Source organism: Cupressus sempervirens, chromosome 8 (genome assembly GCF_028749045.1).
Source record: "Cupressus sempervirens isolate cs-2001-9-10 chromosome 8, ASM2874904v1, whole genome shotgun sequence".
NCBI classification, from domain to species: domain Eukaryota; kingdom Viridiplantae; phylum Streptophyta; class Pinopsida; order Cupressales; family Cupressaceae; genus Cupressus; species Cupressus sempervirens.
The window spans coordinates 144345307-144368038 of record NC_143125.1 but is presented as its reverse complement, the minus strand read 5'-3'; the positions used below and the strand labels follow the sequence as shown (position 1 = coordinate 144368038).

The 22732-nt window shown below is 35.1% G+C and overlaps 1 protein-coding gene across 2 annotated transcripts in view; it reads left to right on the top strand.

Moving 5' to 3' along the window:
* The window catches only part of LOC149541961 (transferases, transferring acyl groups), a 185652-nt gene that overhangs the window by 98247 nt on the left and 64673 nt on the right, over window positions 1-22732 (top strand). The window contains exons 9-10 of one of the 2 annotated variants that reach the window (XM_089797010.1): window positions 6117-6204; window positions 8762-8818. In XM_089797010.1, the coding sequence (XP_089653136.1) occupies window positions 6117-6204; window positions 8762-8818 (145 nt within the window). The remainder of the gene's footprint in view (window positions 1-6116; window positions 6205-8761; window positions 8819-22732) is intronic. The other variant, XM_089797011.1, reaches the window with a different exon arrangement.

The window sequence follows — 22732 nt, the reverse complement described above, 5'->3', positions numbered from 1 at the left end:
CATTTCTTTCCATTAGAGGAATTAATATATTCATATGTTGTATTAATCTATATTTATTCTTATTTAAAATACTATTTCAATCATTTACTTTTGTTCTCAGTTCATAAATCGCAAGTTTAAAGTTTTCCTCTAATTCTTGCCATTTGGAAAACTTTTATTGTATTCACATTCTAATTGATTTGTTTTAAGTGTCTTGGATTTAAGTGTTTCGTCCAGGATCAGGTACACCCGCCTCGGTCTTGCAGAGCCGGAAGTGCAGGGGATTTGGATCACATTGATCGATCCCGTCAAGTTGGCCCTAACCAGTTGGATATCCCAGCATCGAGCAGGCAAGGCTCGTAGGATTCCAATCTGCGGTTTTGGGAACCAACAAGACTAACATATATTGCCACTTCCAGAGATAGCTACACTTGGAATAATAGGAGAAACCGATTCAGCTTTATTGCAGAGAAACTAGACAGATTTCTTTTAAACGGGGATATGGCAGAACTACCCTTAACTTTGGAATCGGAAGTGAAACCCATCTTAAGTTTGGATCACTACCTACTTGAACTATGCAATTTAAAGGATAAAAGGCTAGATAATTGTCTTTTCAAATTTGAGCTAATGTGGTTTAAGGATGAAGGCTTTCTAAAGATGATAGAAAAATGGTGGAATGAAATTGAGTTAACAGGGTCTAAACTTTACCAAGTGGTTAACAAACTAAAAATTATTAAGCAAAGGCTTAACGTATGGTATTCTAAACACTTTTAGAATAACTTTGAAAACAGGAAGAATTGGAAGAAGAATTGGAGAATCTAAACAATGAGGTTATAGAGAAAGGGATGAATTTAGCCTTATATGAATGAGAGAAGTGCCTAATGAAGGATTATGAAGACATATTAACCAAAGAAGGACTGTTTTGGAGACAAAATTCAAGAGAAACATAGCTAGATGCAGGGGATAGAAACACAACAATACAAAACAATGTAGAATAGCTAATTGAACCACTTTCATTCAAATTAAGGACGTGGAAAAACTGGAGGACCTAGAGGATATTGCAAAAGAGACAATAAATAACATTGAAAAAATCTTCAATAATAATGGTAACCAAAACCTAAGGGCACAAGAAAGCATTATTAAGAACATCCCAAAGCCTATATCCAAAGAACAAAATAAAGCATTGTTGGAAAATTTACCTTTGAGGAAGAAAGTTCGGCCCTTAAGCAAATGAATCCTGATAAATCTCCAAGGCCGAATGGGTTTCCGACATGTTTCTTTCAAAAATGCTGGGACATCATAGGGATGGAGGTAATAGAGACTTTAGAAGGAGTACGAAATTCAAGAAAACTCCTTAGGGAAGTGAATAATTCCTTTATTGCCCTTATCCCAAAAGGAGAAATGAGAGACCTTTAATGACTAGCTCTTTGTGATACTCTTTGTAAATTATTTACTAATATAAATTATTTACTAAGACTATGACAGAGATAATCCATAAATTTCTCCCAAAACTGATAAGCAAGGAACAAACATGGTTTTTTGAGGATAGATCCATCTTCGATGGAGTAATTATTGCCTAAGAGGCCATACATACCTTTCAAAACAACAAAGAGCCTAATATGTTAATTAAGCTAGATATTAAAAAGGCACATGATAGAGTGGATTGGGGCTTTTTGAGGAAATGCCTCAAAGCCTTTGGGTTCGTAAAACAATGGGTGAATTTGATCTTTGAATGCATATCATCCCTTTAAGTTATGAATATTGGTAAATGGATCACCCAAAGGCTTTTTTGGAATAAGCAAGGGAAATAGATAGGGGAATCCAATGTGCCCTTTTCTTTTTATTTTAATGGTAGAAGCGTTAGGAAGATCAATAATTAGAGCTAGGCATGAGAAGACTATTAAAGGAATAAAGATCACTAGTGACCTAGATCCAACAACCCTCTAATAATTTGTTGATGATACTATGCTTTATGGGAAAAGTACCATAGAGGAGACAAAAGCATATAAAGCCATATTAAGTCAATATACCAATGCATTAGGTCAAGAGATTAACCTTGAGAAGTGACAAATCTTCTTCTTTAATACGCATCCTAATCTGAAGCAATGGATTTGCCAATTTTTGAATTTCAAAGGAGGAAGTTTACCTTGTAAATACCTGGGTCCCCCTTTATACAAAGGGCATGTTCGTCAAAATTATGGGATCAAATAACATAAAAGACCAAGAGAAAAATGAATTCCTGGAAAGGAAGATGACTCTCTTCTGCGAGAAGAGAAACGATGATACAATCTGTCCTTTCAGCAAAACCTATTTATCATCTTGTATTGATCTCTTGGGAAAACAACAGGGAAGAAATCAATAGACTCCTTAGAACTTTCTTTTAGCAGGGAACATGGGAAAAGAAAAAAAATTCTGTGGTAGCTTGGGACAAGGTATGTAGACCAAAAGATGACGAAGGTGTAGGGATCGGGGACATTGAAATCTAAGGTAAAGATTTAGGAGCTAAACTAGTATGGAGAATGTATAGGAATCCACACCTGAAGTGGGTAAAGACCCCAATAAAGAAATATCTGAGCAATTTTGACCTAATCAACATATTTAGGGAGAAATCTTCACCTAGAGGATTGCGAATTCAGAACTTCATAATGGATTGTAGACCCTCCATCCATAATAGATTAACATGGATCCAAGGGATGGGGGAAGAAGCTCTCTTTTGGGAAGACGCTTGGGGAGGATATGGTTGTTTAGAAAAGGATGGTAACCCAACTCAATTAAGGTTGACACTTGAAGCTAGATGCAAAAAAAGAATTATAGATTTTGTGACCTTTGAGGATGGAGGAAAAGGTTGGAAATGGAAGGATTTTAAGGACATAAACCTCCCACCTAAGGAAGCAGAGGATCTAAATAGAATCTTTTCAAACAGGAAAGTAACATTCAATTTTGGCAAGGACAAATTGATTTGGGATGATAGCAAGAGCGGGAAATATAACTCGGAGGAGGGGAATAAATTTCCTAGGTCTCTCTAGATGAGCACAAAGGACTCCCTACAACATTATGCTGGACTAAAGCTTGTCTTCCTAAGGAAAGATTTTTCTTATGGTTAGTTCTAAACAGGAAGGTCCTTACCTCAGAAAGATTTAAGAAAATGGGATACCAAGGCCCTAGTAGGTGTCCTTTATGTCAAAATGAGGAAGAATCAATTGACCACCTTTTTTTGCATTGCCCTTATTTGAGTCAATGCTTGAAATGACTATTCACAATTGGGGTGGGTGTCGACATTTCCAAGAGCTATAATGCATATGTTATATGCTTGGCCCCTCTTGCGAAAAGATAGTATTTATAGCTCTTTATGGATATCTACACCTTCCATAGTCTTATTGGAATTATGTAAAGAACACAACCGAAGAATTTTTCAAGATAAGAATATGACTATAGAATAACTTCTAATCAAAATTGAGACTTCTCTCATTGAACTTACCAACAGTTGGTTTTTGAATAAACAAAAGGAGGCTATAATGACTCTTTGGGATGAGAAAATGAGAGGCAAGTGGATAGCTTTAAAATTACCCCCCTTATAGGAACAAGAGGGGAAATTTCAAAAAACAAATGAGAGATGTGCCAATGGCAACCACCCAAGAAGGGCTGGTTTAAACTCAATTTTGATGGAGCTTTAAGAGGGAATTTGGGCAAAGCAGGCATTGGTTGTAGTAGCCATAACTCAAAAGGTATGGAGGTAGAAAAGTTAGCAAGATATATAAGAATAGAAAGTATAATTTGGTGGCATTAACGACTTTAGTTGAACGACTAGAAATGTGTAAAACTCTTGGTAGCAAGAATATAGAGATTAAAGGAGATTTTGCAATTATAAGAAATGCTAAAGGAAAGGATCCCTCATTAATTGGAGACTGAACTCAATTTTATCTAGAGCCTTCTCACTATGTCAAACCTTTGACAAGATTACATTAAATCATATATATCGGGAGGGCAATCAAAGAGCGGATGAATTAACATAGGTATAGAAGAAGGTTAGACATAAGAAGTCAGAATTTCAATATAGGGACTCTATCTGAATTAGGGATGGTTTAGATTTCTTAGAATTTCAACCATAGTTTGCATCTCATTATCCCGAGGAAGATTCATGGGTGTTTCTTTAGCTTTACCCACTACCCAAATCTATCATCCCATGAAAATAGGATTGGATAGATAGTTTCGTTGTAGAAGATGGTGTTGGAGCCTGAGAAAATAAGTTTAACATGAGTTTGGTGGTTTTGGAATCTTCTAGTTTGGACTCGATGGACATTCAGTGTGATGGGAGCCTCTTTACCCCCATTTTATGCCAGTAGTGTAACATAGGTTTATTACTGTTGCATTTTACTTAACTAAGCTGACAAAATACCCTTCGGTGTAACAATCTGATATTTGCGCTACTTAAGTTATGTTTTCTCAGCTGACAAATGGCTACTTCGCTCTTGTAGATGTATTTTCTGATGATTAAGATGTATATTTTATTTTTGTTGAAGAAAAGTTTTATCACTTTACATTTTGTTTCTTTTCTCTTTCTGTATTAGTGTCTCGTGACTTTTCAGAGCTTTATCCTTAATAAAAGTGCAAGATGTAGTGCTTCGATTATATACAGATACTGATCAGAGACAAAAGTAGAATGAAGGGATGAGGAACGACCTAGAAGGAAGACGGAAAAATGTAACTTGAACTAAAAGCTGTCTATCCAGATGTATCTATGTATTTTACAATGTCTCAATCCTTAGGTCATATATCTATCAAAATAAAAAAATGAACTCACTTAAAAATTTCTAATAATTACTAAGATGTATTTTTATTCTTTATAAAGAATCCATTTTGGTGAATGGTAATACTCTTCTAAAGTGGTAGAAGAAAGCCTATTTAACTTTTTGTCTTTGTATGATTTTAAATGCTTATAACGCATACATTTTAAGTAATTGAATGGGTGATAATCACGTTGAGAGAAGTAAATGGGTAATCTGATATTTTCTGTTCAATATCAAATTTGCATTAGTACTATAATCACTAGAAATATGAAATGTGTATACAAATCAGCAACAATGAAATATAATCAATCATACAGAAATATGAAATGTGCACGCAAATCAGCAACAATGAAATAGAAAAAATCAGAGTTATTAATACCAGATTACCTTGTCAAATCTTTTTTGAGGAAAGAAAGATTAGAATAGCTACCATAATATCGGCAAAATCTGATAGCAATACAATAAGAAAGCTTATTTAGGTGTCTCCACCCTATGCTCCAAATCTAGCAAAACTCCCATAGCACCGTTTTACTCCAAAAACTGTGTGAAACCACTAGTTTAAATGCTATTGTTAATTTATTTATAGAGTTGAGAGATAACAATAAAGTTATAAATCATAAATGGTAAATACTAGCGAAATACTAAAACCATGGATTCACATTCCCCAAGGGTGCCCCATGGGTGACCGTTCTTGTGCCCCTGTGACCCTTCACCCAACCCTAGTCCCTTCTAAGTTTTTAACATTTCAAGGCCAAATATGTCCGCTTAGTGAATGGTTTCTGAAATGTGACTCTTGAAATACTTAGTGTTACTATTTTTTATTATTTGCTTGTCTTTATTGGGCCCCATCTTTAAATATGTTTTTGTGTTACAACAGTTGCAAATGAGAGAATTGATCTAACAGAGTGTGGCATCCTCCACTTTACGACCAACATTAAATGTTAGTTATGAAAGGTGCACAAAACCCATCACAATAAACCCATTGTTCACTTTATTGTGCATACTTTTATTGTTCTTTTTGAGTCAGAACTAAATTTGTTTCTTTGCAGAATGCATCTATCAAATAGCAAAAACCTGGGGCCTCTATCTATTTGCATAGTTTACGAGTGCATTGCACAACTCATTTTTCAAATTTAATGTTAGAGTTGATAGCAAAAATAAAATTAGATTCAATAAGATACTCAAAATGTGAGAAAAAAAGATTTAAGAAACGACAACTAAGATAGAATTCTTTCTGTAGTATTAGATAAAAGTTTTTCTTTTCTTTTTTCTTTTGTTATCTTTCTACTGTAGGGAGGATTGAACATGTTGGATGGTAAATATATTAAATATTTAAATCTTTCAATTCAGGAAAGATGGAGATGCACTTAAAAGGGTAACTCCACTACTTTTGATTGGTTTTGCTCGCTCAATTCTTACAAAGGGTGTTGACTATCAGGTATCTAAAGTCGACAATGTTGCTTTGAAAATATTTAACATATGTCAGATTTATTGCTGTTTTTTGAAGTATGAGTAAAATTGAAGAATAGCTTGCTGACTTTAGAATGTGTATTTTTTATTGTATTCTTAGAAAGTAGCTGTCATTTCATGTGTATTTTGGATCATATTCTTGGAAAGTATGTTTCTTTCTCTTAACATGGTATTCATCCCCAATCTTTAAAATCTTGCCCCCCATGTAGAGTTCATTATCAAAAAGACAAGTTTCTTGATTCTTGTCATAATTTATTATTTCTTATTTAGCTACAACGGCTGGAAAAATAACAGGTTTTTAATTTTCTCCTCTTAGAATTTCCAACATAATGGCTACATTTTGATCAACTTGAATGTCATGTTAGAAGGGATGATTTTGTAAAGCTGTAATGCTTCATGAAGACAATTATTGCTGTATTATTACATTGTTTTTCTCCACATATAATGACTCTTTTAACTTATAGAATCCACAAGAGACAGTAAATCCCTTGTCGCAAATCCCGAGGGGAGTGCTGATCATTTTGCCAACATCCTTTCCTTTGTTTGATAGGATATCATCAACAATAAGCATAGTAGAAGAGATCTACTAATCCATAATAATTCTACTTCCAAATTACATTAGTGAATCCCCCATATACTTCTGAACAAAGTTACTAGATTAGTCCTTGGCAGCCTAGGGTTCGGCCCTGGTCTGGTCATGATGCAGTGTAATGCCCCTATTTTTAGCAAGCTTCTGTGGATGATTGAGTCAGTTCATTATAGTGACCCTCGTGAACTGACATGGTTATTAGGGAGTCTTAGTTGTGGACTTACTATTTTTAGTAAGTCTATTTTTGGTAGTGCAGTGGGTGGCTCTGGCAGTTGGTTGTCACCTGCAGTGGATGTGGTTATTTATCGCACAAGCTCATATTTATTAATTAATAATTAAAGTTGCATTTTTATAATGATACTTTATTAAAATGATGCTATAAAAAAAAGAGTTGTGTTGGTAAAGTTTCTTGAGTGGAGTTCATTTGGGAAACTTTTGGCAATGAGGATTCTAAATATGAGCTCATTTCATTGGAAAAAAACATCTGATTATTTGATTTGTCTATTTGCTTTGTCATCTTTGTGACGTTGTCAGAGGTTGATTTCTATGTCCTTGCTGAAGTATAAGGGTTTGATGCTGATTAGTGCTTTTCACCGGTGAGGTATAGTGGATTGAATTCTGAAAGTTATTTTAGTCTTCCATGTCTGTATTTTTCGTTTTATTTGGAAGGAGTTTGGTGCTGAGAGTTGTAGTGGATTTAATTTGTAGAATTGTAAGTTTGAAATCATTAGAGTCTCCCTTATTGTGCTTCCAGTAGCTGGGAGTAGTAGTATTTGTTGAGAAGTTGGTGATTAGGCGTGATGAATATTGGCATCGAATTATACCTTCAGCTGGTGCAAATTCTCACTGGAAATTGATAACTCAAAATCTGGAATTGGATGCCTGTCTAACTTCTTGTATTGTGTTCTTATTTGTTGCATTCTGGGCGGTTCAGTTTGCCCGATTTAAACGCCACTTCCAGGTGCCTATTGATACACAGGTCTGCAATAGGATTCGGTGGCACTAATTCAAGAAGCCCCAGGTGTGAATTGTGATAGGGCTGGTGACTGAAGGAAGCACGACCATCCTGGGTCATGTAGCAGAATTCTGGGCAGTGAAAATTGTAGATAAACCTGCCTACTTGTAGACAGGTGGGCCTGAGTGAATTTCACCATAGATTGGGTGCCGTTTGGGAGTAGGTAATTCAATATCTCAGGGAGCTTGATTCAGATCAGGCGCCTGCTTTTACATAACCAAATCAGAGTTGAAGTATTGATTGCATGCACCAATAATAGTAGTTTGGTAAACTTGCATTTGGAACTTGAGCAGTTCTGGTTATCATTTTCAGCCATGATCGGTTAATCAGCTGCGCGAGTCAAAAGGGCAATTTACCATTTGCAAAAAATCAGTTTCCTTTGTGAATGTTATTTGTATTTTCTTTTGTCAGTTATGATAATGTAAGCAATTTGAATTTTCAGCAAGGAGTACATTAACAATAAATTCCCAAATTAGTGTGTGATTAGCGTTCAGAATTTTGATATTCATTTGACAAGCAAACAATCTGAAAATCTTACCTTGCAAACTGAATTGGCTTGACCAACATTAATGCTATTCTGAAAATTGCCTTACCTTTCTTGATTTGAGTGTGTAAATTTGGAATTGCAAATCTACAAACATTAGAGTTCATTTCAGTTGCATGCTATGTGGCAAATGTCAGAATAATTGATGATTGATAAAAGTTATAACTGAGGAGGGTTATTACATGCAGGCCAACCAAAATTTTGCTGTAGACTTGTGAATTTGAACAGAATTCTGTCAGAAAAGCCTAGGCAAAATTTTGGCTAAATTTTTGACTTTGTGCCTATATTGCTAAACTTTCTTGTTTGGTTGCCATTGCTCAATGAGTGTTGAAAGGTGGTTGTTACATGCTCTAAGCTGGTTTGTAAGCTATTCATAGGTGATTTCTTGTGCTGAGAACTCAAAGACATTGAAGAGGAAGATTTCAACAAAAGAGGTAGGTTTTTGTTACTTTAGTTTGTGTTTAAAATTTTTTGTTTGCATTTTAAAAAGAAAGTGAAATGAACACTTTTGTATTTTATTTTTTCCCATTTTAGTTTGTGGTTTTGTATTTTGTTTATAGATTCATAGAATGGCAAATGCTTTTAGCACTAGGAACTCCTGGGTCAAAACAAACCCAAGCTCTCTACCATGGAAATATGTGGAAACAATTCAACAAATGCTAGGTGGAGGAGGTTTTGTTTCAATTTGTAGACATTTCAAAGAGGAATATAGTAGGTTTCATAGTATAGTGAAAGCACACTTACGTCTTATTCCTCAGAAAGGCATCACTTTTTGTCCAAGGAAGCCAAGAGTTGAAGGGAAACCTCTACCTAAAACCCTTCTTGCAAACCAGTTTGTATTGAAATATTTGGATGAATAAAGACAAGTGGATGCAGTAAGTAGGAATCCAATAGTTCATCCTTTGGAAAGGTCTAAAAGTAAAAAAGCATCAAAGAACTTTTGGTTCTATTGCTAGATTTTCCACTTCTAGCGAGCAACCCTAGAGGGCTATCCATTCTTGTGTCTCTCAAGAATCGGTGACAAATAAGAGAGAAACGGGGCCCTTGGAAATGTCATTTCACAATGAGGCTAGAGACATTATCGAGCAAAACATAGTGAGATGCATCTATGCAAATGGATTGACATTTATGTTGTTTGCTCACCTTATTGGCACAAAATGCTGGGATCAATTAAAGAGACTCTAAAGGGTTCAAGGGTTTGGGTTATGAGAAGGTGCACACCACTTTATTGGACAAGGAGGTGAAACATGTAGAATCTTCCTTGAAGCCCATCAGGGATTCATGGATCAAAGTAAGTGTGACCATATCAACTATTGGATGGAAAGATGGAAGGAATCATCCTTTGGTCATTGTTATTGTAGTGTCCACGAGAGGTGCAATGTTTTTGAGAGAAGTGGATTGTGAAAGGGAATTGGAGGATAGTCCATTTATTGCAAACATTTTCATCCAAGGCATTGAGCAAATTGGGCCTCAAAATGTTGCTCAGGCTATAATAAACAATGCTAATTTTTTTAGGGCTGTTGAATTATTTTTTTAGGGCTGTTGTCGAGTAGCACTATAAGCACGTTCTCTAGACACCTTGCGCTGTCCACTTATTAACCTAGTGCTACACAAATCGGCAAGAAAATTGAGTGGATCAAAGAAATGTATGAAGATGCATAGGAGATCCAAATGTTCATTATGAACCACCATATGTTGCAAGCCATATTTAAATTATTTAAAAATTCAAATATGTTTTAGACTTCAGTTACATAAATTTTCTATGTTTTAAATTTTAATCTTGTTTTGAATTTATTATTGTTTTTATTTTGAAATAGGTTGTTGAGACCCATTTTGCTTCCAACATTATTGTTCAGAGATGCCTTGTGGAGGTTGAAGAGGCATTGTCTAGAATGGTAAGTAGTGCTAATTGGAGTGTATGGAGGCAATTTAGTAATACAAGGGCAACTACCATTAAAGTAATGATACTACGTGACTCTTGGGGGGATCGTGTCGAGGATCGTGTCGAGCACCTCTTGAGATTCACCAATTCTATATTGAACATGCTCTAATACATTGACATGGATAGACCTTGCTTGGGTTAGTTATATGATGACATAGACTCCATGACTGAGGATAATAAAAAATGGAACAAAATGACTACCCCTTTGCATCTCCTTGCCTTGGCATTGAGCCCTAGGTACTATAATCAATTGGTCCTTAATGCGAGTAGCACTAGAGCTGCTCCTTATAGAGATCTTAAAGTTGGTCATGGGTACAAGGAAACCCTTTGTAGACTCTTTCTCGATACGACTTATAGTGAGGTTTGAATTCATGAGTTTTGCAAGCACCGATCATTATGGTTTTGAGGCTATCGAAGTCAAGAATAGTGCTAATGCTCATAAATGGTGGTATTTCTATGGAGAAATACACCAGCTACTACAATTCGTTTCTATCATAAGTTCTTAACTCTTAAGATTCTAATATCTAAATTCTTGTAGTTGAATATTGAATTTATATAAAAATTGTTTACTCAAAACTCTTAACTCTCTAATTTCAAAGTTGAAATTCTTGATAGGTTGCTAGTTCGTCATCATGCGAGAGGAATTGATGCACATACTCCATCCCCCAATAAAACACATTAGAGTACTATTGGTGTGAGTTTTGTTCCACTACAACATGTAGAATCAAATACTCAATGTTCTAGGATGAAACACCAAACATTTAATCCTCTCTTGATATATGGTCTTCTCTCATGCTAAGCTTGCAAAGTAAGATCATGAAATGACTTCAAGGTTCCTTCTTAATCGTGGACTTCAATTAGTTTTATAATGTGATAAGCTAGTTATCACAAAGGGACATAGACTATTCATTCAATGGATATCAACTCTTGCACTTCTAAAGATTGGCTGTACAATGTGCAATGAAAATATAGTTTGACTTTTCCACTTCAACCCCAACTTAAAATTCTAACCCCTATTTCTACTTCTACTTCTACTATGTTTGCAAGGAATCATGTATGAACTTGGAATCTACTAGATGCAATCTCGCCAGCGATTCCACCTACCTAATGCAAGCTTCTAAGGATATGCTCAAATGGTATTCAAATCAGCATATACCCTCTTCAATCCCATCAATGGATGCAAATGTGAATATTGTATATCAATTGAAGTAAGTGCATTCAATCATCGACTCACCACAGAAGGCACTCTTACCGTTAGCAAGAGGCTAGAGGCCCTGATTTGTCGAGCCATTCAAGTGACCATCCACAATGACTTCCATCTAATTAAATTGCTTTTAAACAGCATGGAATGAAATCCTAAATTAAGTGAGGAAATATGGATCACCATGCAATAATGCAAACTTGATCATAACAATTCACCATGCAAGGTGCAACAATGAAAAGTAGAGTGAATTTGACATTATATTAAATAAATTTTTTTTCAAAAGTTCCCCTTTTCACAAATGAGTGGAGCAATCCTTGTATAGGGAGCTCAAATACAACGAATGACCAAGATTGATTTGAAATCAAGGGCCAAGATTAATCTACTCAAGCCTTATTTAGGGTTGGATAACTACATGCTGCAAGTATTAAATGCTCACCCAATTACAATTAAGCACCATCTTGTGGACCAATGAAAAAATTGCATTGCCCCCTTGGTCCAATGAAAAAATTCAATTCCGTAACAAATGGATAAGGATGAATGACACGCGGATCCATGAGAAGAAAGCCCATTGTAGACAATGCCACCTCATCAATTTGGCAAATGTGTTCCTTATCCTACAAGGCAAACAACCAATTGTAAATAATGATCAAATTTTAAATATAATTGCAAAATAAGACTTGGGAAATTATCACAAACTTTACATTTTGATTTTCAATAAAATATATATATATATATATATATATATATATATATATATATATATATATATATATATATATATATATATATTACTAGTTATGATTGGAAAATAATTACTAGCTATATCAGAGCTTGTGTTGAGTGTCTAGAAGGGGATCACTCTTCATCAGTAGAATCTAAGGTAGAGACTTTAAGTGTTTAGATAGATTGTCGAATGTGAGGCAATCTACATTGGGACCTTGGGTTGGTTGAAAGTTTATGAGAGCTTGTTGATTTTGCTCCAATAGAGAGTGAAGCTGGGCAGAAGGTGCACATCTCTCCTCCATTAAGACAGAGTGGGTAGAGGAAGTGATAGGCACATCTTCCAAAAACTTTTGTTGGGTAGAGGATAGATGAATGTGAATTTGTTGCATATATAAGTACAACTTGCAAGAATATCTACTTAGAGGATTGTTGAGAAGAGGTTCCTGAGCTTGTAGCAAATCGCCAAATGTGAAGCAATTTATACCTAATTGAATGAGTTGAAGAAGAAAATCACATTTTTCATTGGATGGATTCTTAGGATTCCTAGACTTAGGAAAATTAGAGAGTGAAAACAAGAAGAGATAAGAGTTCGAATGATAGAGTTGAGGAAACAAGTGAAAGAAATAGATGTAGACTTGGAAAGGAGAAAAGTCTTTACTCAAAAAAGAGATGATTGTGATTCATTTTATCTTTCTAGTGATACTTTATATGTAAGAAAGAAAGAAGATGCATTGAAGTGTCAGGCATGTGACATAAAGGAAGAGGAAGAGGATGAATATGAAGAGATTGATGAACTTGAAGTTGAGGAATGCTTATTGAAAGACATAGAGAATGATATTGAAGTGATTTTGCAGCAGAGGCAAGTCTTTGTTAGAACTAACAAATATTGATAGAAGAAGAGGAAGGTGAGGAAAGAGTTGCAGTATGGATGAAACTGAGGCAATATTTGATATTACTATACATTGTAATCAGGATGGATATGAGCACAATGATGTTGCAACGAAAGAGATTCCTTTGGAGGATGCAAAACAAAGTGAAGAAGATGATTTCTTAATGAAGATTGCAGCAGTGAAGGTAGAGTGGAAATCAAAGAAGTGAAACAATTACGTATCTTACTAAAGGCATGAAGGGAGAAAACACAGTTGAAGGTATATTAGAGTTTGATTGCAAAGCTGTTAAAGACAAACTCATACTTGGTAAAGAGATCACTTTGAGTGAAGGTAATGAGAAAGAAGATGACTTACTCAATGAAGTTGTAGTCAAAGTGAGAGGTGGGCAAGAAGACATTATAGTAGAAGAGGTGAATTTTAATGAATCACGTGATTTAAAATTTGAAACGTATTTGCATATTGAAGTGAAAGAGAATGATGGTTTGCATGTTATGGATAAGTTAGTTCAAGAGGATATTGGTAGTGATATGTGTTATGGGGAGAAAGATTTGCGTGGTGTTACAAAGTTTAATGTAGGTACATTTTGGTGGAAGTAGTTGGATCACAATAGGTTACATCCCATAAGATTGGAGGATAATAAGAGGTACACTTGGAAGAGGTAGTCGATCTATGGTGAAATCGATTTCACATTTAGTAGCATGAGTGCAAAGCAACATTGCCAACGAAGGATAATTACTTTAGTTAGGTGTTGGAAGAGGAGAAAAAATATCAAAATTACCAATTTTAGTGATGGAGTTTGCTGATGATTGTTTGCAATTTGAAAGGGTGGTACTATCACTCAACTCCATTTTGTGAATCTATATTCATAAATTTTTTCCTATCTTGGGTGTTTGACATAGGAGCATCTAAGGTGTAAGAGCAATCTTGCATCATCCAAATATAGATATAAGAGATAGCGAGAAAAACATGAGAAAAAATGAGGAAAAAAAAGAGAAGAATAAAAGATCAAAGGGAAAAAGAAAGAAAAAGAAAAAAATGGAAAAAAGCAAAAGAAATCATAAATTTACTTTATAAACATTTCATTTATGAAGCTGCATATGTGGCATATTTGAAGTTTGTGGAAAGTTCCTTATTTAATAACACACTTTAGCCTTTAGGCATTTATCAAATTACATCATGTATTTAATAGTTGTAGTAAGGTAGTTGCACCTATCTTTTTATCCTACATTGCTTGTGTTTGTAATCTCTAATGTGGAAAGTAATATATACACTCATAAAAATCAATTGTAAATGTTGGTGGAGTGTTGTAAGATCCTAACAAGAAAGGATTACATCTTCAATCAGTTGTAAGCTTGTAAGCTATAGTGGAATATTTATAGGAGTGGTGGAATATCAATGTCCAATGGAATAATAAAGATTTAACTTTTTCTCTTCCATTTCTAAAGTTGTTCTTTTGTTATTGTTGGGTTATTTTTTGAGGGTGATTGTAATGGCCTCATATTGTAAGAAGTTCAAGGGATCTCTTGGAAGAGAGTTGTAAGGATTTTATCCTCAAATATTTGGAAGATTTGGTATCATCTTCAAGTACCATCAATATATGCTTTGTAAAGTGTTGTTCTCTCTTTGATGCTATGTTGCTTTATCTTGGGTTGTGATTTGACAAGGGTAGTGTAGTCCTACATCAAGTGGTATTAGTGTATGTGTTGTGTGTAAGAGGAATACCTGTCATTGGTGATATAGAGCTTGTGTTGAGTGTTTGGAAAAGGACTATCCTTCATCACTAGCCTTGATTGGTTATCAACAAAGGAAACAATTTAAGGATCATGAAGGAGGTGATTATTAAACTCTTAATGATAACATTTCACACAAATTAGTGGAAATGTGCGATTGTATATTATGAGGAGATATGATGGTAGAGGAACATAAGACATATCTTTAGAATGCAGTCCTTTACACTCTATAAGGTGGAGTTTGATTTAAGAAAGGAGACTTATCGAATAAGAGATTATCTAAATAATTTGGGCATTGATAAGACGAAAAAGGATTACGACAAGATTGAAATTATTATTAATTATTGCTATTGATGAAATAAATCATATATATATATGTGTGTGTGTGTGTGTATTTATATATACATATATAGATATGATGTACATATATACATATCATTTGTAGCGAATACAATACTACATTATATGGCTATCTTGTGATATGGTGTGACTTAGGAATTAGTACTGAATTACAAAATATTTTATTTGTATCCTATTAGAGATTAAGAAACATAATTAAATAAAAACACATTAATACATGCACACACACATATACCAAACCACATGCATTTATAATACATGAAAGACTATTATAATGAGCTAGCTTTAAACCTTTTGCTAATGCCTTTTAAGAAGAGTAGGTTGGTTTGTATAGGGTGAGTCAAGTAATTCCATGAAACCCTTGGGCTTAAATTGTGGAGGTGGGCACAAGTGCCCCATAATAGTAATTTCACATCCTCCATTAGGTTTAGGAAAGAATTATGGATGATGTAACAAATATGGATTGTGTTATGAACAAATTAAGTTTCTCTTAGTTGAATTAATGCATAATATTGCTTAAAAATGAATATTGATGCATGTTAACCTTAGTAGGCGGCATTACAATATTTCTTGAGAATTTTTTTAGAGATCTTTTACTTAATTTCTTTTAATAAGATTGAGAGTTTTCACTTTTTGACAATTTTTTATAGATAAAGATTGTGGCTTCTCTACCTTTCTTTTTAGACTTGCAAGGTTTTTGCAATTTTTTCATCAAAAGTCACAGGTCTTGTTTCTGGTGTAGAGGAAGGCTTTTTTGTTCGTATAATGGCTTTTTGCAATGGTGTAGTGCCATGTGACAATAGTTTTCATGACTAGTGGAGTGTCTTGAACATTTCTTGCCTAAAAATCTTGATTTTTCCGATCAAAGAGGGTTTTGCTGTATGTTTTTGCAAAAGTTGTGGTTTTCTGTGGTATGGGATTGCTGGTTTTTGATGATGCTTTCTAGATTATGGGTTCTGACCATTTTTTACAGCATGAAGGTTGTTTTAAATTTTTTCACAAAATTATGCCTTTCTCTTTGATAAAATGTTTTGACCCATTTTTATAAAATCGTAGTTTCTTGCAAAGTATTTCGGATCACACCTTGGGTCTCTAGGGTGGATGATGTTGCTACAAATGTACTTGAGTTTTTGATGATTTTTTTTACAGAATCATGTTTGATTTCAGCATTACATGGAAGGTTTGATTATTTTTTTCCATAAAATCATGGTGCTGATGTTTAGCAAAAGCAAGGATTTTTTTTGGCTTATTTTCTATCAACAAAAATTGAAGATTTTTTGAGAAGCAAATTTTGTTCTCTGGATATTAGGAGGGATGGCTTTGTTACCCAAACATTGGAAGGTATATTACTCTTATGTTCTATAAGTTGATGGTTCATCGAAACACTATTAATCATTGAAGTATTTGTTTTTTGAGCAATTTAGGGCTACCTCATTCCTATTTATTTGTTTTTCATAATCTAGGGCTCTTTTGTGTTCTTTTCTGAAATTGAATATAATTGATTCAAAGCTATGGAAGCTAATTGACTCAATCCTACCGATCACTAGGTTTGCATGACTTCATAACTCGCTCAAGAACACTTGACATAGGTCATATAGGGACACAATTCTCATGATTTTACTCTCCATGAGATTAACCCTCTTAGCTTGTATAGGTCAACATCTCAAGAGTTGCCCTATAGGCTTAGGAGAGTCTACTGAGGACGTTAGTGGGATTCAACAACACAATTCAACTAGAACATAACAGGATTGAAATTCTTTTACAACCTTTCCAAAGAACTTTGCTAGGGCAGGCCTAATTGCCAATTAGGTCTCAAAACGAGTTATTGGAACTTAACTTTCACAAATTCCAAAGGACCCTTCAAACAAATTATGGTTTCAAGTACTTTTGGGACTTCTAACAACTCCAAACTTCTAGAACTCAACTCACTCATTTGATCAAAAATCCCCCTATTATGTCTCTAGGACTAATAGGCCTAATTAGGTCTCCAATGTGAAGCAACTACTCACAAATGAATTTATTTCTTCAAACCCATTTCATTTTGAGGTCTATTCTATCCCAATAACACAATTTCACCATACTCCTCCCACCCTACCACCCATTTCAATCTCTGCTATACTAAAACCTCTTTCTCAGTCAGCCGGTCACACGAAGATGCTCGACTAGGGCTTGATTGTTCTCTTCACTTCCTAGACTTCCTTGCATGAAACCAACTTCAAATGAAACTTCATTCCCATTATTAGAGATCCTCGAAAAGCCATTGAAATCTACTTGAGAATTTTCAAGTGATGGGTCATTTTTAGACAAACCCTCACCAAATTAGGGTTTTAGACCCAATAACACAAAACTGTAAATTATTCCTACAAAACTCAACAAGAACCCACCAAATTTGAACCAAATGAAAGATAACACACCACTCTACAAGAGCCTACAACATTTGCATGTTCACCAATTCATACAACACGATATGCTAGCTGAAACCATTAAAAATTGTAGAAAACACTAGAAATATTTTATTCCTCAACTCTCAAAAAGTGTTCAATCTGTACAACTATGTTCTCTCTTGTCAAAAATGATATTAGACTCTTCATATTTCCTTCCCTAGCCGTCTCTTCGCCTTCCACATTGGGTTGTTGAAGGTGATTCTTCAACTTTGAAAAGTTGTCAAAATTGGATTTGACATTTTTTGCAATTTTGTCATCTTGTTGAGCAAATTTTTTTGTCCTTATATGCACTTCACTTCAACTCGACCAAAATACCTCTTGGGGTCCTAATGACACCTAAAATTATAGTTGGAAAACTCTCACTTTGCAACAACTTGTTAAGCCCCGAAAAGTTTAATTAGGAAAAAAATGGCCAATTTTTATTAAAAACTCAGGAAAACTCGGGAACGTAAAAAAAACTGCTAAAATTTAATATAAATACTTTTTTTTTGCAAATTTCAATGAGACGATGCATTTAATGAGTTAATTAGAGAACACAAAAGAAACAAGCAGAGTTTTTATATATATATATATGTGCCTCGCAGTGCAAAAAATTAATTGGCAAACAAAACGATATCATTTTTTACTTTATCTTGTTGTCTTCTAATGCGGCCGAGGCATTTTCAAAAACTCTGTGATTAAATGCAAAAAAGCGATGAGTTTTTGCTCTGTGATTAAATTCGCCAAAACCTCGCCTGAGTAAAAAACTCTGCGATTAGTGGCAAATCGTCGATTATTCGGCAATAATGCCAACTATGCCTAAAATGACTCCTATGACACCTTGGACAAAGATTTCCATATTGGCACTATGTTGTCACATGACTAAGATCAAACCAACTAGATAAAAGATGAATCACAAGTTCCTAATAACAAAATTTAGTGACCCTATACACCTGTTATACTCTTTTGCATGCCATGAGTATTCTTAACTATCTATGTGTCCTTGCACCATACTCCTTGAAGTAAATCACAATTTCACAAAGGTGCAAATAGGTGGATTGTGAAACAAACAAAGTATCACTATTTCGTAAGGGAGCAAATGAGCATGTTAAAAACCACATAAACAATGAAATTTCATGTTTTTGGGATTGCCTTTGCATTATAAATCACTATTTCGCAAAGGTGCAAATAGGTAGGTTGCAAAACAACAAAATTATCGCTATTTCGTAAGGGAACAAATGAGCATGTTGCAAAACAATAGAAGCAACAAAATTTCATGATTTTGGGATTGCCCTTGCATCATACTGCCTTGTAGATAAGATAAGATAAAATTATTAATGTCCAATAAAAGACCACAAAGGGTCTATGGGACTGGGAGCTACAACCAAGAAGCTGACAACAACAAGAACACCAAATGGTGTCTGAGAAAAGCGAAACAAGAAACAAGAAACAAGAGAAGAGAGAGAGGCAGTGAACTCGTGGAAGACTGTCACAGTGAACTCGTGGAAGAATGTTGCTGACGTAAATAACTGGTGTGGGGCCTAACAGATTTGGAATGGTCAGTAGAACTGGAAGAACTAGACGACCTTTTCACACCCCGTGAAGGAGATAAGGGTGTGAAAAAGGTAGTAATAGGTTGATCAGAGAGGTATGCCAGTGAGGAAGTAGAGACTGTAAAGTACTAGCACGGAGCAATGTAGCCTCCTGAAGATAAAGAGCAAGACATTGCTGGTCAAAACAATAGGAGAAGGCTAAGAAAGAACAACAGTCACGGAACAAACAATGAAATCTCCCTTTGATCTCATAAAAGATAAGGCACCAAAAGATAAAGCGAGTCTCCATCTCAATCTCATCAAGAGTACACAACATATAGATACTTTCCCCTCTGTCAATGTGATGATCTGTCTAAGCACGAAGAAGATGAGAACCAACTTTGAATGACCCTAGAGAGATACGTAGGGCATGAGACCACTGTTGAGAAAGATAATTAGGACGAACAATAATCCCATTACTAATCCAGAAAATGCTCCACATAGAAGGCCATCTTTATACGTAAACCACCATGAGGGTTGGTCCAGGTAGCGGTAATGTACTGTCTGTAAATATCAAGTCTGACATGCTCATTCAACTCCTGCCGAGATGGGAGGAGATGAGCAGGAGCATTCAATGAGAATTGATAATGACGAGGATGATAAATATCAATACTAATCGAACTCAGCAGAGAAGATGGCTGAGCATACTAGCAATGAGCTTGAGAGCTAGTATCAGAACTCGTAGTAGCAATAAAAGACCAATAAGCCAGATAGGAGTATCTATCATGTTCACCAACAAAATCCGCAAAACCACGTAGGCGATGGAGGAACCAAATCAAATCAAATATGGCCGTAAGACTAAAAGGATGAACACCAAACTTGATAAAAATAATACTATGAGGAGTGAACCTGTGACATCGGATCTGAATTCCACTTGAGATGGTTTCATCAAGATTGCTCTATACCTTTTGATCTCAACCTCATGCATCTATATTGCTTCTTCATCTGGAAGCCCATGCCATTTAACTGAATATTCCATGTAATTGTTCCTCCTTGTCTTCTTCACAACCTTAGTATCTAAAATCTTCTCAAGCTTTGTAGAGTATGCGAGGGTGAAAGTTTAGTTAGGTCTTCTTTCTCTTCTTGTTATATCACATCTATCCTAATATTATCTCCTTTATACAAGGTCATATTTGTAACATTAAATATGGTAGAGATGTCAATGTCTACTGATTATTCAATCTTGTAGGCATTTGCTCCACATTTTTGTAGGATTTTACAAGGACCTACCTTCCTTATGAGTAGCTTGGTGCGTGGCACCTGAGGTAGTCTATCCTCCTTAAGATTTGCCCATATCATGTCACCTACTTGGAATTGTACCTCTCTCCTTGACTTATCAACTTGTTCCATATACTTGCTAATGGATTTCAGTAATGCCTTCTTGACTTGTTCATGTATTTCTTTGATGGCCTTTGCAAATTGCTCTACATGTGCATTGATTTGATTAGAATATGGAAGATATCTAATTTCTAATACACCTCTAGGATGTAACCCATTAACAATTTGAAGAGGGCTTCTTCCTGTGCTCCTATTGACTGAACCATTGTGGGCAAACCCTTCCTTTGGTAATATAGTATCCCATTTCTCCTTGTATTGCTTTATAAGACATCTAAGAAGATTCCCGAGTGACGTATTGACTGCTTCAATTTGTCCATCGGTTTGAGGATGATATGCAGAGTTGAAAGATAGGTTTGTCTCTAATTGCTTCCAAAGGGTACACCAAAAATGATCGAGAAATTTGACATTTCAAGTTGATATAATGTTTAGAGGTAATCCATGAATTCTCACTACCTCCTTAAAGAAGAGATCTGCAACATACGAAGCGTCACTAGTAGTTTTACAAAGCAAGAAGTGTGCCATTGTGCTAGACCAATGACGTATTGACTGCTTCAATTTGTCCATCCATTTGAGGGTGATATGCAGAGTTGAAAGATAGGTTTGTCTCTAATTGCTTCCAAAGGGTACACCAAAAATGATCGAGAAATTTGACATTTCAAGTTGATATAATGTTTAGAGGTAACCCATGAATTCTCACTACCTCCTTAAAGAAGAGATCTGCAACATACGAAGCATCACTAGTAGTTTTAAAAGGCAAGAAGTGTGCCATTGTGCTAGACCAAGCCACCATGACAAAAACACTGTCAAATCACTTTTGTATTCTAGGTAAACCCATTATAGAGTCCATAGAAACACTCTCCCAAGTTTTGGTTGGAATAGGTAGTGATTGCTATAGACCCACATTTGTTGTAACTCCTTTTGCATTTTGACAAATGGTGCATGATTCCACAAACTTTCTAGCATTAGTTTGAAGCTTGGGCAAGTAGTAAAATCTCCTCACTTAATCTAAGGTCTTATCTAGACCAAAATGTATTCCAAGGTTTCGACAATGCTTTTCCTTCAAAATGTTATCGCTCGTACAACAGTTAGGAACATAAAGTTGTCTTCTTTTGAATATCAACCCATCTTCTATTAGATTTTCAGAGAACTCAACATGATAAGAGTTCGAAAAATGAGAATAAACCTTATAGGCCTCATTGAAACCTTCATTAGTAGGATACATATACTTGAGGGCCCTAATTCCTACACTCTACAATTAAAGTTGTTGTATTGTCATTAGTCATTCAAATTTTCACTGAAAGATGCTATAGGTCTTCCTTCTTGACTGATCACTGCTCTTATAGCCAAATTAGATGCATCACATTCAATAGTGAAAATTCTGTTGAAATCAGGTGATGCAAGTATAGGTTGTTTTGCTACCTTTTTTCTTTAGTAACTCAAATGACTCTTCTGTTGCAGGAGTCCATGCAAAATCTACACATCTGTCCTCCTTTGATTGTCTCTAAGATGGGGGCATGTATGTGAGTAAAGTTAATGATAAGCTTCCTATAGAATGTTTCTAGTCCATGAAAAATTCTCTCTCTCATTGTTTTAGGTGTTGGCCAACTTATGATAGTTGTTACCTGGTGTGGATCTATCCTTAAATTTCCCTTTTAGATCACAAACCCAAGGTACACTAGTTCTTGTAAGAAAACTCTCTCCAAATTGATCATTAATTTGGTTATCTTTCTTTCTAATTTAATTATTTTCTTTCATTCTAGACGAGAGAATTTTGTCACGTGGGTTGCAAATTTGTTATGATCACATAAAATAAAAAAATAAACCAAGAAATAAAGAAATTATATTATGTCCAAAATGATTGGTGTTGGTCAAGGCAAGTGCTTGAACAAAAATGGTTCCCTGTAAAACAAACTAAAACAAGGAATAGTGGTTTGATGTGTTTTAGATTATGAATAACATAACCAAAATGAAAGTTTGGTCTTCATAAAGAGCTACACTACTAGATTCACTTCTGGACATGGGAATTCGTTGTTTGGTTTGCTCCAAAGTCTAGTCCTTGGCAGATTTGGTCGAAATTCTGGTGTCGAGACCAAAATTCTCTGAAAATTTTCTTTGAAGAACCCGAGTAGAATTTAGATGAATTTTG